The sequence below is a fragment of the Taudactylus pleione genome, unplaced genomic scaffold (genome assembly GCF_031769625.1).
Source record: "Taudactylus pleione unplaced genomic scaffold, aTauple2 ptg001827l, whole genome shotgun sequence".
NCBI classification, from domain to species: domain Eukaryota; kingdom Metazoa; phylum Chordata; class Amphibia; order Anura; family Myobatrachidae; genus Taudactylus; species Taudactylus pleione.
Genome location: NW_028286224.1, coordinates 2,088,422 through 2,105,609, shown reverse-complemented (window position 1 = coordinate 2,105,609; position 17,188 = coordinate 2,088,422). Strand labels below are relative to the sequence as shown.

The 17,188-nt window shown below is 46.3% G+C and overlaps 1 protein-coding gene across 1 annotated transcript in view; it reads left to right on the top strand.

The window, feature by feature from the left end:
• The window catches only part of DOCK2 (dedicator of cytokinesis 2), a 966,148-nt gene that overhangs the window by 31,782 nt on the left and 917,178 nt on the right, over positions 1 to 17,188 (top strand). Inside the window, exon 2 of the mRNA XM_088465050.1 lies at positions 5,581 to 5,664. Within this exon, the coding sequence (XP_088321176.1) occupies positions 5,581 to 5,664 (84 nt within the window). The remainder of the gene's footprint in view (positions 1 to 5,580; positions 5,665 to 17,188) is intronic.

Sequence of the window (17,188 nt, the reverse complement as noted above, 5' to 3'; positions counted from 1 at the left end):
CTTTCTACAGTGGCAGAGAATCTCCATGATTAGAGGCTTTCTGAACATGATCAGGGTCTTGGACTGCATGCGTTTGGACTCATGTTTTCTATTCAGCATTTACCGCACAGCTCTGGGTGTTTCTCCAATCAGAACCCTCCCGGACCCACAAATTCCCCACTAAATCTACCAGTCCTGCCCGCTTCACTAGGAAGTGGGCAGGATGTGGGAGATCTGCCTACACTTCCGGGGGTGCAGGGGGCTACCTGAAAAATAGGGAGCCTCCAGCAACTTCTGGGAGTGTAGGCAAGTTTATCATTACAGCATCTCAGCTATTCATATACACAATTAAAAGATATTCCAGAAATAAAAGAATACTAGCACTCACCATCACAAAGTAGCTGGCTTTGCATTTGTATTTAACAAAATAGAAACTTATTTCCAGGTCTCATTCTTCTTATGGTCCACCCATATTTCTTGTGGTTTGGATAATGTAATATAGCAAACATCAACAACTGCGTGATATTAGAGGAGCGTAAGGCTCCTTGCGTGAACCGGGTTAAACCTGAGGTTGGAGGATCAGTGGCCCTTTAACAGTTATTTTAACTCTCCTTTTTCTTAGACTTTTTTTGCATTTCATTTGCTTTGGTTGTAGACTAAAGAATGTCTAGAGGGAGTATTTGTTTGTGTTGTGGTGGAAAGAACGGACGTTTTCAGTTTATTGGTTAGCTGTTTTAGATGGGTGCGCTCTCCTTTATTCAATTACAGGTCAATCAGTACCTCCTGGGAAATGACACAGGGCCTGATTCAAACACGGACGCTATGCTGCGTTCGTTCGCATTGAGTGATTTTTCGCAATTTGCGCATGCGTATGAGTCACAATGTGCGTGAACCAGTCATTACAATGGGAAAGTGCTCGCCCGCAGCCCGCAGTCGGGCCGCTATTTTGAGTGACAGATAGTGCCGTTTCTGGGTGGTAACAGGGCAAGGTGTTTGAAAACTGGGGTGTGGATGTGCGAACACAGGCATGCCCGACCGTCAGAACGGCGTTTGATGGGTGTGCATAATTAGCAAAGTAGTGTCATTACACACGTAACTGGGTTGTATTTTATCCAGAACTGCTCGCAATGTTGTGGTGGGAAAAGGCTACCACAAGCGCTGCAAGCAGTTCCGATGGCTCTCGATGTTCCTGATTAAACCTACAACTGCCGGAGATGACGTGTGTTGTGAGTGGCAAAGGGGCTTCTTTATACAGGCGCGAGTGCATAGTGCGGCCGCTCGCTATTACTTAGTGGGTGCCTTTACGCGACGCAGTGCGAGCACATGATTTAAATAGCCGGCCCCTTTTAGCCAGCGAGTGGCCGTAAATAGCGTCCGGGTCTGAATCAGGCCCACAGTTCATCTGGGCAAGCTTCTCAGGAGAGTTGAACACCAATGAATGATCTGCATGCTTGCTCTTGTTGTAATATGTCCATTCTTTGTTGTCCATCACCATACTAACTGCAATAAATTTTAAATGAGGTCCAAATTAATTTTCCCTAAATTAATCTCAACTCTGATTGTCCTGTGTATTTTTAGATAAGTATTTAGAGTTAATTATAATCTTATGGGTTAACTGCAGATATCAACCACTAGGGGGTTTAATATACTGTACCTTTTCACACCATGCCCATTGATGTCTGGAAATACATTAAACAATTTAAGTAGCAGCTTACAAAGTTCACATGGACAAATATATCTCTTCACAACAAACAAGCTTTATGTCGTGTTGACTACCCAAAATGTTCTCAACCAATTCACCATTGTGTGGCAACTTTGATTAACTTTGTGTGACTTCAATCAGCTATGTGTATTTTTTTATTCTCTTATTGAACGTGAGTGGTGCCGTGTTGGAAGGAAGTTATCTCATTTATTACCCACATGCATATGACTGTTATACCATACCAAAGTTAACAATTGAATGTAGTGAGAGATTCAACATAGGCAAATGCAGGGGGGGGGGTTCCAGGTTGACTGGAACCCCCCTCCCTTGCCCACACCATGATGACCACAATAAAAATATTAAAATTGCATGTTTTTAAGAACCCCTCAGTGTCAAAAATTAAATAATTAGCGCTACCTGTTGATCTTTTAAATGTCAGTCTGTAATGAATATACTTGTGCACCAACTAGGAGATATGAAAAACATGCACTGTTAGGGGTGCACTGATATAGACCATCTATAGGGTCAATTATTAATACTGTATAATAATAAACTATCCAGTACATATGGAGACTAGTCGGTATATATATATGTCCAGAGCATACTTGCCTACTTTTGACAAATCATCTCAGGGAGATTGTGAAAGCAGCACCTATGAGTGCGGCAGTAAAGTGGGTGTGTACTGTTACATCTGAGAGGCGTGTCATAAAACTGATTTACATCCAAATGTAAACGAGCCCCGGAGCAGTTAGTAAGATCTAATTGTTGATGAAAATACACTGATACTTTTCAGAAAATGCATGTTGCTATAGGGATCATGGGGCGAGGTGTATTATAGTGGCATGTTAAGTGCAGCTATATCGCTTTCTGCTTCGCCTCTTTACCGAGGCGAAGCAGGAAGCACTAACAATGAAATGTATGAACATCTCATCGGCCAGAGGGGGGAGTGTTAACTCCACCCTCCGGTGATCCCTGCCTGAGTACACAGCGCATCAGCCTAGTGCTGATGCAATGTGTCTCAGTCCCGACCGGCTCCACCGATCATGCGCGGGATCTCGCAAGTATCGCGAGATCCCGCGTGCAGCCCTGGAGCTGGCAGCCACCACAGCAGGGACAGCGCTGTCCCTGCTGTGGGGATAGGGCATCGTTAGGCTGTAGCTGTCGATAGTGGAAGCTGCAGCGGGCGGAATGGCCAGGCGAACTGACCGTTCATACAGAGCCTAGGCTATCGGCACTGCTATCTTGTATTCAGGGAGTCAGGGAGATTGCTACTATTTTAGGGAGTCTCCCTGACAATAAGGGATAGTCAGCAAGTATGGTCCAGGGCAGTGTTAGGTTCCTTTTCTGACCCCCAGATTCCTGAACTTGCTCAAATGAAATGGAATGGAGCCAGGGTTTAAAGTGAGCCGGAACAGGGAGGAACTGCGTTCCGTCACTTCTATTTGGAGACGGAACCAGTTTTGCCTCCTCCGACACACCTCAGCCCAGCACCGCTCCATTTGCCGGGCTGAGAGAGAGGCGTCAGGACGTCTCTCCAATAGTTCAGAGGAGCAGCAAGGCTTAGCGGTGGCAGCGGACGCAGGAGCGGGGCTTAAGGTAAGTATTGTTTTTTGGGGGTTTTTTGTCGCATAAGTGGCTTCACTATATGGGACATTACTTCTGGGGGCAGTACTACTGGGAGCATTACTCGGGGGGCATTACTAATGGGGGCACTACTACAGGGGGCATTACTCAGGGGGCATTATTACAGGAAGCACTACTACAGGGAGCATTACTACAGGGGGCACTACTACAGGTGGCATTACTAATGGGGGCACTACTACATGGGGCATTACTAATGGGGGCATTGCATAGGGGCACTGCATAAGGGGCACCACTCCTGGGGGCACTGCATAAGGGGCACCACTACTGGGGGCACTGAATAAGGGGCACTGCATATGGGGCACTACCACTGTGGGCACTGCATAAGGGGCACCACTACTGGGGTCACTGAATAAGGGACACTACCACTGTGGTCATTGCATAAGAGTCACTACCACTATGGAGGCACTGCATAAGGGGCACTACCAGTACTGTGGGCACTGCATAAGGGGCACCACTACTGGGGTCACTGAATAAGGGACACTACCACTGTGGTCATTGCATAAGGGTCACTACCACTATGGGGGCACTGCATAAGGGGCACTACCAGTACTGGGGGAACTGTATAATGGGCACTACCACTACTGGGGACACTACATAGGAGGCACCAGTATTGGGGTCACTGAATAAGAGGTACTATCACTATGGGCACTGCTTAAGGGGCAATACCACTACTGAGAGCACTACATAAGGGGCACCACTACTGAGGGCACTGAATATGGGGATTCTATACTGGGGGCACTGCATAAGGGGCACCACTACAATGGGCATAGCATAAGGGGCACTACTGCTGTGGGCATTATGTGTAAGGGGCATTACTGCTGTAGGCATTGTATAAGGGGCACTACTACTATAGGCATTATGTGTATTAGGGGCACTACTACTGTGGGCATTGTGTATAAGGGGCACAAATGTGGGCATTGTCTAAAAGGGGCACTGCTATTTGTCATACATGAATAAGGGACACTACTATGTGGTGTAATGTGAATCAGGGGTGAATCAAGATTGTGCTACTGTATGGGGTAATTTGAATTGGGAATAATATTGTGTGACCACACCCCTTTCTTTTGAGACCACGCCCCTTTTTTGGTGCACGCCTACAGTAAGCACTGAGAGGGTGGTGAGTTCCACCACTTCTCTATGACCACTTTAAGCACTGAATGGAGCCCACATCTGTAATAAAAACTATCAGCTCCGACAGGATGGCCCTACTTCCGCAAATAATGGCATACTGTGATTGCTGGACCTGTATATGTCAGAATTTTTACATGCTGTAACTACTGTATACTGTACTTCGTATGATGTGTATTATAGCTGGTTAAGTGCTAATTATGCCCTCTTCAAGTATTTAAAAACCCCTCCCTAGAAATATTGCTTTTGGCACTCTCTAAGGCTATGAAATAAACACATGGGGCCAAATGTAATAGGGTGAGAGTTTAGAAAATGTGCGAGAAAACTCTCACATTTTTAAACTCAGCCAATGTATTTCAGACTCAAAAAACTCTCAAGATTTAGGGGTATATGTATCAAAGCTTGATGTGAGATAAAATTGTGAGATATATATCACCAACCAATCAGCTTCTAACTTACATTTTGCAGGCTGTGTTTAAGAAATGATAGTTTGGAGCTGATTGGTTGGTGATATATATTTCACAATTTTAGCTCACATCAAGTTTTGATACATACAGTATGCCCCTTAAACTCTCATCCAGGTGTGTCCTGTTTTGAAAATACAACTTGATCAATGTAATAGTGTGAGAGTTTTACTGCTAAACTGTCACATTTTCTAAACTCTCACCCTATTACATTTGGCCCATGATCAAGGTTAACATGGCGTTGAAGGTGGATGACACCAGACGGACAATATTCACTAAAACCTCATTCACCTGGTGAGAAGCTCAATAAATGACACAGTACAAAGTCATAGTAGCACAATTTTAAACTCATCTTGGCTATGTTGTAAAAATATTTATGTTCTACTTGTACTAAGATCTGCTGTTCTAAGCAATTAGATATATAGATAAATGCATGTAACCTGATTATAACGTGTGTGCAGGGGACATGATATTACTGATAACTTTATGATTTTAGAGATGTACTGTGTGTTTTCATGGAAATGTAATGGGAATGATACAGTATAGGTGGTGACCATTGGATGGCAGTGTAAGCTAAGAATAGCAGATAAAACAAAAGGTGTTTATGTGCCTTTGCATACAATACTGTAATTCTACAAACTGTTTTCTTTTCTCCCCATGCAGCAATATGTAATTTTACGAGCTGCAGGTCACCACAAATCTCCCTTCAAATTGGAGATGTAGTCCACATATTAGAGTCATGTGAAGGTAAGGAACACTTGTGCAAATTAATTTATTTTATTTACAGTATTAGATGTGTATGAAAGTTGTTCTGCTACAACAAGATTATGTGAAATAGTGATAGAAAGATACAAACACTGTTATTGCTAGACACCAGAAAAGGGGTTCTGTATGGGATCCATCAGCGTCATCCCAACAAGGAAAGGTCTCTAACGCTAACCCTTACCCCTACCCCTAACCATACCTCTTTGGTGCCTAACCCTAACCTCCTCCCCTATTGCCTGAACCAAACCTCCCCTTTCCTGCACCCTAAACCTTCCCCCTTATGTCCTGGCTGATAGGTACTGTACATTCTTCTGCTGCATGCGAGGGAGGGCCCGTGACGTCAGTGTGCACCAGGAAGGGGGCCACCTGAGAGAGTACTGAATCCTCTGTCTACTTTCCCTTAATCAGGCTCTGCCTACATGCTGGACAGCAATCACCCCTTCCCCTGATCGCGGTCCACGAAGCACCACCCTCCGATCAAGGCCTGCAAAGCCCCGTCCTCTTAGCAAAAGGGGCATGGCCTGAGATCAGTTGGGCCCGCTGGGGAATTACCCGGCTCCCCGATGGCCCAGTGACAGGACATGACACTACCGGCATCATGTGATACCTGGAGAGGAGACGATACTGGCCACTTCAGGGGGCGAGACAGGGCTCCTAGTCTAACCCCCCCCTAGAATGGGTATGAAATACCCGCATGGCCGGCGGTTCGATTCCCGTCAGCGGCAGCCCGACAGGAGCAGAGTGCGATGCAGCGGAAGCCCGACAGCGCTGGAAATCCCGATCATGGATAGGTAAGTATCCACTAACCTAACCTAACCCCCCTAACCCTAACCCTCCTTAGGGGTGCCTAACCCTAACTTCCCCCCCCAGTGCCTAACCCTAATCCCCCCTGTAAGTGCCTAACCCTAACCACCCCCTTCCCCGCTACCTAAACCTAAGTCCCCCGGGGGGGTGCCTAACCCTAAGTCCCCCCCGGGGGTGCCTAACCCTAACCCTCCCTCCCCCTAGCCTAACCCTAACCCTCCCAGGGGGGTGCCTAACCCTAAGTCCCCCCCGGGAGCCCTAAACCTAACCCTCCCCCACCGCGGCTGTCCGCTCACGACGCCCGGCATCACTACGATCGTGATGCCGGGGGCGCTGGTCTCCCAGCGTCGGGGAAATGCGGGCGTCTACATCTAGACGCCCGGCATTTCACCCTTGTCGGGATAAGACAGTCGGGAAGCCGGCTGCCGGTATATAGGCATTCGGCTTCCCGATTGCTTCCCCCCCTCCCCCATCACGGGAAACTGTCGCAAATCACAGGACCGCAAGGAGGGGTGGGGCTAAATGATGAGTTTTTGTGTCCTGTGGCTCCGCCCCCCCCTATACAGAGTGGCACTTGCCGGCAATTTTCCTTCCATCCTACCCACTTCACTAGGAAGTGGGTGGGATGCGGAAGATCGGGACATTCCTATGAGTGTGAGGGGGCTATCCTAACGTTCGGGAGCCTCCAGCAACTTCTGGGAGAGTAGGTAAGTATGGTATATCAATGAACATGTTACATTTACCATACAGTTTCTTTTATATTTGACTTCTTATATGTGCCATCCTCTTGAAAGATATAAACATCAGTGAGCATTAATGAGAGACCTTCCTTTGTAACAGAAGGAGCATGCTCAGTGTATGCGGAAGATTTATCAAATCTTGGAAAGAGATAAAGTGGAGAGACATAAAGTACCAACCAATCAGCTTCTGTCAGTTTATAGACTACGTTTGAAAAATGACAGGAGCTGATTGGTTGTTACTTTATCTCTCTTCATTTTATCTCTTTCCAAGCTTTGATAAATCTCCCAGTATGAGAAACTGTGGCAAGAAGAAACTGTAGGAAGTCACATGTCTTTAGTGTCACATAATCTTCACCTGTCGTAACAGACCACAGCAACAGCTAATTTATTTAATGCCTAGGACTTTTAGCAGGAAGTAATGGTTAGATACAGTGTTATAACTAGGGGTGTGCACCGGCCACTTTTCGTGTTTTGTGTTTTGGTTTTGGATCTGGATCTTTCTTCGTGTTTTGGATCTGGATTGGTTTTGCCAAAACCACCCTTCCGTGTTTTGGGTTCTGGGTTTTGTGTTTTGGATCTGTATTTTTTTGAAAAAAAAGCATAAAAACAGCTAAAATCACAGAATTTGTGGGTTGTTCTGCTCCTATGCTATTATTAACCTCAATAATCTTAATTTCCACTCATTTCCAGTCTATTCTGAACACCTCACACCTCACAATAGTGTTTTTATGTCCAAAAGGTTGCACCGAGGTAGCTGGATGACTATGCTAAGAGATACGAGTGGGCGGCACAAACACGTGGTCCATCTAGGAGTGGCACTGCAGTGGCAGACAGGATGGCAGTTTGAAAAACTAGGCCCCAAACTATACATAATGCAAAGAAAAAAAAGAGGTGCAAAATGGAATTGTCCTTGGGCCCTCCCACCCACCCTTATATTGTATAAACAGGACATGCACACTTTAACAAACCAAACATTTCAGCGCCAGGGTCTGCCACACGACTGTGGCTGAAATGATTGGTTCGTTTGGGCCCCCACAAAACAAGCTGGCAATTAATCTGTCCCTGCACAAACTGGCTCTACGGAGGCAAGATGTCGTCCTCATCCTCCTCATCCACCGATTCCTCACCCTCTTCAGTGTTGTGTACATCCTCATCCTCACAGAGTATTAATTCGTCCCCGCTGGAATCCACAACCACAGGTCCCTCTGTACGTTCTGGAGGCTGGTCTCCCTGGAAGAGTTGATAATTCATTTTATGAACATCATCTTCTCCACATTTTGTGGAAGCAACCTCCTACGCCCACACAATTCACAAAGACAGAAAAAAAAAGAAGAATATTTTTATTGTTTGTGGAGCGCACTTTGAGGGTTACACCACCCTTTAACAGACAGACGCATGCTTGTCGCTGCTGCTTTGAGGATGCAAGTGCGGCTACAGCCCACACAATTCACAAAGACAGAAAAAAGAAGAAGAATATTTTTATTGTTTGTGTAGCACACTTTGAGGGTGTCACCACCCTTTAACAGACAGACGCACGCTTGTCGCTGCTGCTTTGAGGACAGTATCATATGCAGTGACAGTAGACTTGTCAGAAATTGTTGGCACGTCCTTCAGTCCGGATGTCCAAACCAGCCCCTGACTTATGACACAGGCGCACGCTTGGCACTGCTACTATGTTGATGCACGTGCGGCTACATCGCACACAAGTCACAAACACATTAAAAAAATAGTTTTTTATTTTTTGGAGCACTTTGAGGGTTACAGCACCCTTTAACAGACAGACGCACGCTTGTCGCTGCTGCTTTGAGGATGCAAGTGCGGCTACAGCCCACACAATTCACAAAGACAGAAAAAAGAAGAATATTTTTATTGTTTGTGTAGCACACTTTGAGGGTGTCACCACCCTTTAACAGACAGACGCATGCTTGTCGCTGCTGCTTTGAGGATGCAAGTGCGGCTACAGCCCACACAATTCACAAAGACAGAAAAAAGAAGATTATTTTTATTGTTTGTGTAGCACACTTTGAGGGTGTCACCACCCTTTAACAGACAGACGCACGCTTGTCGCTGCTGCTTTGAGGATGCAAGTGCGGCTACATCGCACACAAGTCACAAACACATTAAAAAAATAGTTTTTTATTTTTTGGAGCACTTTGAGGGTTACACCACCCTTTAACAGACAGACGCACGCTTGTCGCTGCTGCTTTAAGGATGCAGGTGCGGCTACAGCCCACACATTTCACAAAGACAGAAAAAAAAAGAAGAATATTTTTATTGTTTGTGGAGCGCACTTTGAGGGTTACACCACCCTTTAACAGACAGACGCACGCTTGTCGCTGCTGCTTTGAGGATGCAGGTGGAATCTAGACGGGATTTGGAACCGGGCACACACTACCTCCATCAATTGTCTAAATCCCACTGCACTAATGGCGGATACTGGACGCACGTCTAACACCAACATAGCAGTCAAAGCCTCAGTTATACGTTTTGCTTCAGGATGACTGCTGTCGTACTTCATCCTCATCGCTAGGGACTGTTGGAGGGTCAATTGTTTAGTAAAAGTAGTGATGTTCCTACTTCCTCTCTGAGATGATGACCAACTCCCAGCAGCAGCAACAGCACTAGGAGGAAGTGGTTCTTGATCTTTCCCTATTTTATTTTTATCGGAGAAAGTTTGGTCCTCCATTTATGTTATATTGATATATACGTGCGGCTAAAGCGCACACAAACACAGAAAATATTTTTTTATTTTTGCTGGAGAGTAGTGCACTTTGTGGGTTACACCACCCTTTAAGAAATGAGCCAGCCGGCTCTTTACTTATGGGACACAGGCGCACGCTTGGCGCTGCTCCTTTGTTGATGCACGTGCAGCCATAGTGCACACAAGTCACAAACACAGAAAATAATTTTTTTTTTGGTTTGGACTGGAGTGTACATTGGGGGTTACAGCACCCTTTAATGGTCAAGCCATCTGGCCCTTTACTTATGACACAGGCGCACGCTTGGCACTACTTTGTTGATGCACGTGCGGCTACTGCGCACACAATTCACAAACACAGAAAATAATTTTTTTTTTGGTTTGGACTGGAATGTACTTTGGGGGTTACAGCACCCTTTAATGGTCAAGCCAGCCGGCCCTTTACTTATGACACAGGCGCACGCTTGGCACTACTTAGTTGATGCACGTGCGGCTACTGCGCACACAATTCACAAACACAGAAAATATATATTTTTTTGGTTTGGACTGGAGTGTACTTTGGGGGTTACAGCACCCTTTAATGGTCAAGCCAGCCGGCCCTTTACTTATGACACAGGAGCACGCTTGGCACTACTTTGTTGATGCACGTGCGGCTACTGCGCACACAATTCACAAACACAGAAAATAATTTTTTTTTTGGTTTGGACTGAAATGTACTTTGGGGGTTACAGCACCCTTTAATGGTCAAGCCAGCCGGCCCTTTACTTATGACACAGGCGCACGCTTGGCACTACTTAGTTGATGCACGTGCGGCTACTGCGCACACAATTCACAAACACAGAAAATATATATTTTTTTGGTTTGGACTGGAGTGTACTTTGGGGGTTACAGCACCCTTTAATGGTCAAGCCAGCCGGCCCTTTACTTATGACACAGGAGCACGCTTGGCACTACTTTGTTGATGCACGTGCGGCTACTGCGCACACAATTCACAAACACAGAAAATAATTTTTTATTTGGTTTGGACTGGAATGTACTTTGGGGGTTACAGCACCCTTTAATGGTCAAGCCAGCCGGCCCTTTACTTATGACACAGGCGCACGCTTGGCACTACTTAGTTGATGCACGTGCGGCTACTGCGCACACAATTCACAAACACAGAAAATATATATTTTTTTGGTTTGGACTGGAGTGTACTTTGGGGGTTACAGCACCCTTTAATGGTCAAGCCAGCCGGCCCTTTACTTATGACACAGGAGCACGCTTGGCACTACTTTGTTGATGCACGTGCGGCTACTGCGCACACAATTCACAAACACAGAAAATAATTTTTTTTTTGGTTTGGACTGGAGTGTACTTTGGAGGTTACAGCACCCTTTAATGGTCAAGCCAGCCGGCCCTTTACTTATGACACAGGCGCATGCTTGGCACTACTTTGTTGATGCACGTGCGGCTACTGCGCACAAAATTCACAAACACAGAAAATATATATTTTTTTGGTTTGGACTGGAGTGTACTTTGGGGGTTACAGCACCCTTTAACGGTCAAGCCAGCCGGCCCTTTACTTATGACACAGGCGCACGCTTGGCACTACTTTGTTGATGCACATGCGGCTACTGCGCACACAATTCACAAACACAGAAAATAAATTTTTTTTTGGTTTGGACTGGAGTGTACTTTGGGGGTTACAGCACCCTTTAATGGTCAAGCCAGCCGGCCCTTTACTTATGACACAGGCGCATGCTTGGCACTACTTTGTTGATGCACGTGCGGCTACTGCGCACACAATTCACAAACACAGAAAATAATTTTTTTTTTGGTTTGGACTGGAATGTACTTTGGGGGTTACAGCACCCTTTAACGGTCAAGCCAGCCGGCCCTTTACTTATGACACAGGCGCACGCTTGGCACTACTTTGTTGATGCACGTGCGGCTACTGCGCACACAATTCACAAACACACAAAAAATATTATTTTTTTAGCACTTGGGGGGAGCACCCCTGATGGACAGAGCACCCCCTGGACAACACTACAGCACCCCTTTAGGACTGGGACACTGCACAGGACTTTGGAGTGGACACAGCCCCTATGGAGAACTGACTGCACAACACAGTCCAGCCAGCCCCTATGGACTTTGAAGTAGTGGACACAGCCCCTATTAACAACAGCAGCACAGCACAACACAGCCAGCCCCTATGGACTTTGAAGTAGTGGACAACAGCAGCACAGCGCAGCACAGCGCAGCACAACACTACTCTGCACTACACTACACTACACAGCCCAGCCAGCCCTAACTCCCACCCTCCCTCTTCACTGTCCACAGCCGAGTGAGAAAATGGCGCCGACGCGGGTACCTTATATAGGATCCAAAACCCGCGAGACTCGGAAGGCGGGAAGATGACGTTTTGCCTCGATTTCAGAATCCGAGTCAGGCGGGAAAAGTCGAGCCTGACTCGGATCGGACTCGGATCGGGGGGGCTCGGGGGGGTTCGGATTTCAGAAATCCGAACCCGCTCACCCCTAGTTATAACTGATCTTCTCAAGCATACTATATTTGTAAGCAGGCATATACTTACATGGTCCTAATATTGTTAGGTATTTTGTCAAATGTATGACACATACATGTTTTTTTTGCTGGGGGAAGGTGCTATGAGGGAGGGAGGGATTGCTGTCTATTGCTATTTAAAAATGAAACGATTGACTTATAAAAGAGCCATCTCTCTCCATCTCACTGGTTTCAAATGATGAATATGGAAAAAACACCATTCACCAAGGTGTTTTTATGCAACATATTGACTCCCAATAAGAGACTGCATTAAACGACATTAATGCAATTGATTTTGTTAGCTCAGCACTAGATCGAAAGCTGCTGACAACATGATATATTGGTCACTCTAGAAGTGTATACTCACAGTTGCCATTTTGGTATTGGTAGACAATAAACATATTGTGTGCTATAATACTCAGCAGCTATGTCAGGCAAAGGAAGGAGTCGCAAGCAAGCAGCTGCTTACTGCTCTCATGCCAATAATGTGATGCAGGCTTAAATGAGGAGGATTTAATACAGGATGGGCTATGTGCTAAGTGTTATACCCCACCAGGCCCATCAGACCCCCCCAGCCCTGGCTCAGGAGCCCCCCCAGGCTTCCTTTTCTCAGGTGCTGGCCACTATTGCGGACCGCCTAGCAGACCGGCTGTAATTCCCCCTATGGGGTTGCCACAACAGGTACAAGCAATACAGGTACCTTCTATGCCCCCTCCATGGGTAGACTTACTCTCTAATTCAGTACAAAGTCTGGCAGCTACCTGTACAACCTTTCAAAATATGTTGCAAGGTGAGAAGCCCCTACCCAATAAGACTACTAAGTGCCCTGTGTTATCTTCACAGTCTACGCCGCTCTCAGATTCTGAGGTGTCACCTGAGGAGGCAGAAGATGCTGATCTCTCTAATACTGAGCCCCCTTCGGGGGAAGAAGCAGAGATTCAGTCTAAAATTAATATACTTGCTTTGGTGCGAGCGGTTAGATCTATCTGGCAAATAGAAGATGATGAGCTCTCCCCCAAATCAAAGCACCGACTATTTAAATGACAAAAAGTGGCTTCAGCAGAGTTTCCCATCTCGGATCATCTGGTTGAGCACATGGCAGAGGCTTTGCAGATGCCTAGTAAGAGGTTTCAGCCCCCAAAATACCTGACTTTTTGTTATCCTTTTCCTGAAGCTCATTGTGCAAGATGGGAGACTCCCCCAGCGGTGGTTCCCATGTCACGCGTTTGATTAAAAGCGCTACATTACCTATCCCTACAGTTTTCTCACTAAAGGACCCTAAGGATATAAAGATTGAAACTGGCCTTAAATCTGTGTACTCTCTTTCAGACGCCATTGCTCGCCAGACCATGGCTAATGCATGGGTGGTTACAGCAATTCAGAGCTAGGCAGACGCCCTTGGAGAATCTTTTCCCATAGACGCCTCTCGGGATCAGATGTCTTATGTAGCTCACATAAGAGATGCAGCTTCATATATTGGAGAAGTGTCCTTGGATGCCAGTCTCCTAGCTTCTAGAGCTTCAGCCACGGCGGGGTCTGCCCACCGCATTCTGTGGCTGCGGTCATGGAAGGCGGATGCAGATTCTAAGAAAGCCTTAGAAGCATTACCTTACAATGGGGATCTCTATTTGGCCCAGACTTAGAGAAGATTGTAGCCACATTAGCGGCATCAAAGACTGGCTTTCTGCCTTCAGCAGCTACCGCAAAACCTAGGACAACATCCTTTAGGTCCTTTCATCCCCAAGGAAAGCCTAAGGATCAGTCCTTTCCTAGCCAGTCAGCTTCCACTAGTGCTGCTAAGCCCTGGACCAAGTAGACTTGGACCACCAGACATCCTGCTTCAAAATCCAAGGACAAGCCTTCAGCCTGATGGGCCTCTCCCTGGGGGACCCCAGAGTAGGAGGCTGACTTCTTCAGTTTGCACAAGGCTGGCAACAAACCACCACAGACCCTTGGGTAAGAGAAGTGGTCTCCCATGGGTACGCCCTTTCATTTCTAAGATGGCTACCCCACCAATTTTTCTACACAGGCCTTCCATCAGACCCGAACAGGGCCCTGCTCATCCAGAAAGCCATTCAGTCCTTGCTGCAAGCAGGAGTTATAGTTCCAGTCCTGCTGTCACAGCGAGGGAACGGTTATTATTCTACTCTCTGGTTCAGAAGCCAAATTGGTCTCATTGGCCTATCCTAAACCTCAGATTCCTGAACAAGTTCATCAGGGTACCCAGGTTCAGGATGGAAACCCTACACTCTATTATCCTAGCTATGGAGCCTGGGGACTTTATGGTATCTCTGGATATTCAGGACGCTTACCTACATGTACCTATAGCGCCCTCTCATCAGCAATATCTCCATCTTGCTATACTACAGCAACACTTCCAATTTCAGGCTCTAACCTTTGGACTGTCTACAGATCCACGGGTGTTTACCAAGATTATTGCTATCATGGCGGCCCACCTGCGTGGTCAGGGGGTCCGGCTGCTACCATACCTGGATGATCTCTTGCTCTTAGCAAGCTCCCCAGAGGTGCTTCAACACCACCTACAGGTAACCATTGCCTTCCTACAAAAGCACGGCTGGTTAATCAACTGGAAGAAATCCTCCCTGAATCCTTCACAAAGGATGGTTCATCTGGGAGCTCTTTTGGATTCTCAGGATCAGAGACTCTTCCTGACAGTAGACAAGATCTCCACACTGCAAATACATGTGCGCAGACTCCTACGCAGTCGCCGAGTGTCAATCCACTCAGCAATGCAAGTTCTAGAATCCATGGTATCCACCTTTGACATGGTGAAGTACGCTGAGTTCCACTCCAGTCCCCTGCAACAGCTAATCCTGTCCAGGTGGAATGGGTTGCCCCATCGGATCAAGACTCAAACGATTGTTCTCTCTCCAGAGGTTCATCTGTCCCTCTCCTGGTGTCTACAGTCATCCCATTTAACACACAGGTCGCCCCTTTTGGATCCTGGATTGGGTACTCCTTACAACGGATGCCAGTCTCCATGGCTGGGACACAGTGTCTGGTCAACACACTTTCCAGGGGCATTGGACATCAGCCGAGTCGACCTTGCCAGCAACGTATTGGAACTCCGAGCCATCTACAAAGCCCTCAAGCTTGTACAAGTGCAGTCCGACAACACCACAGCAGTGGCCTACATCAATCACCAAGGAGGCACTCGGAAGTTCAAACAAGACGGTGGCACTGTCCTGCTGGTGGCTGCAGCATCGCCCAGATGACATTGGTACTCAGATCTTCGGAGCCTCTCCATAGACGCACCTCAGCAGCCGGACCTGTTGTCTCAGGGTCCCTGTCTTCACCCGGACCTGGATCGTCTGTCTTTAATGGCATGGCTTTTGAGACATCCCTTCCGAGGTCTAAAGGTTTTTCTCACTCTGTGGTTCAGATTATGCTCAGGGCGCATAAGCCGGCCAGGATTTACCATAAAGTATGGCATACAGTCAGGTGCATAAATATTGGGACATTGACAGAATTTTCATATTTTGGCCTCTATTCACCACCACAATGGCTTTGAAATGAAACAAACAAGATGTGCTTTAACTGCAGACTTTCAGAATTAATTTGAGGGTAATTACATCCAAATCAGGTGAACGGTGTAGGAATTACAACGGTTTCTATATGTGCCTCCCACTTTTTAAGGGGCCAAAAGTAATGGGACAAACTAAACAATCCTAAATCTAACTTTCACTTTTTAATACTTTTTGTTGCAAATCCTTTGCAGGCAATTACAGCCTGAAGTCTGGAACGCATAGACATCACCAGACTCTGGGTTTCATCCCTAGTGATGCTCTACCAGGCCTCTACTGCAAATGTCTTCAGTTCCTGCTTGTTCTTGGGGCATTTTCCCTTCAGTTTTGTCTTCATCAAGTGAAATGCATGCTCAATCGGATTCAGGTCAGGGGATTGACTTGACCATTGCATAACATTCCACTTTTTAGCCTTAAAAAACTCTTTGGTTGCTTTTGCAGTATGCTTTGGGTCATTGTCCATCTGCACTGTGAAGCGCCGTCCAATGAGTTCTGAAGCATTTGATTGAATATGATCATATAATATTGCCCGAAACACTTCAGAATTCATTCTGCTGCTTTTGTCAGCAGTCACATCATCAATAAATACAAGGGAACCAGTTCCAATGGCAGCCATACATGCCCACACCATGACACTACCACCACCATGCTTCACTGATGAGGTGGTATGTTTTGGATCATGAGCAGTTCCTTTCCTTCTCCATACTATTCTCTTCCCATCACTCTGGTACAAGTTGATCTATGTCTCATCTGTCCATAGGATGTTGTTCCAGAACTGTAATGGCTTTTTTAGATGTTGTTTGGCAAACTCTAATCTGGTCTTCCTGTTTTTGAGGCTCACCAATGGTTTACATCTTGTGGTGAACCCTCTATATTTACTCTTGTGAAGTCTTCTCTTAATTGTTGACTTTGACACATATACACCTACCTCCTGGAGAGTGTTCTTGATTTGGCCAACTGTTGTGAAGGGGTTTTTCTTCACCAGGGAAATAGTTCTTCTGTCATCCACCACAGTTGTTTTCCGTGGTCTTTTGGTGTTTTTGGTGATTTTTCAGCCTAATGTTGGCTTGCTTCACTGATAGTGACAGCTCTTTGGATCTCATATTGAGAGTCGACAGCAACTGATTCCAAATGCAAATGTCACACCTAGAATCAACTCCAGACCTTTTACCCAT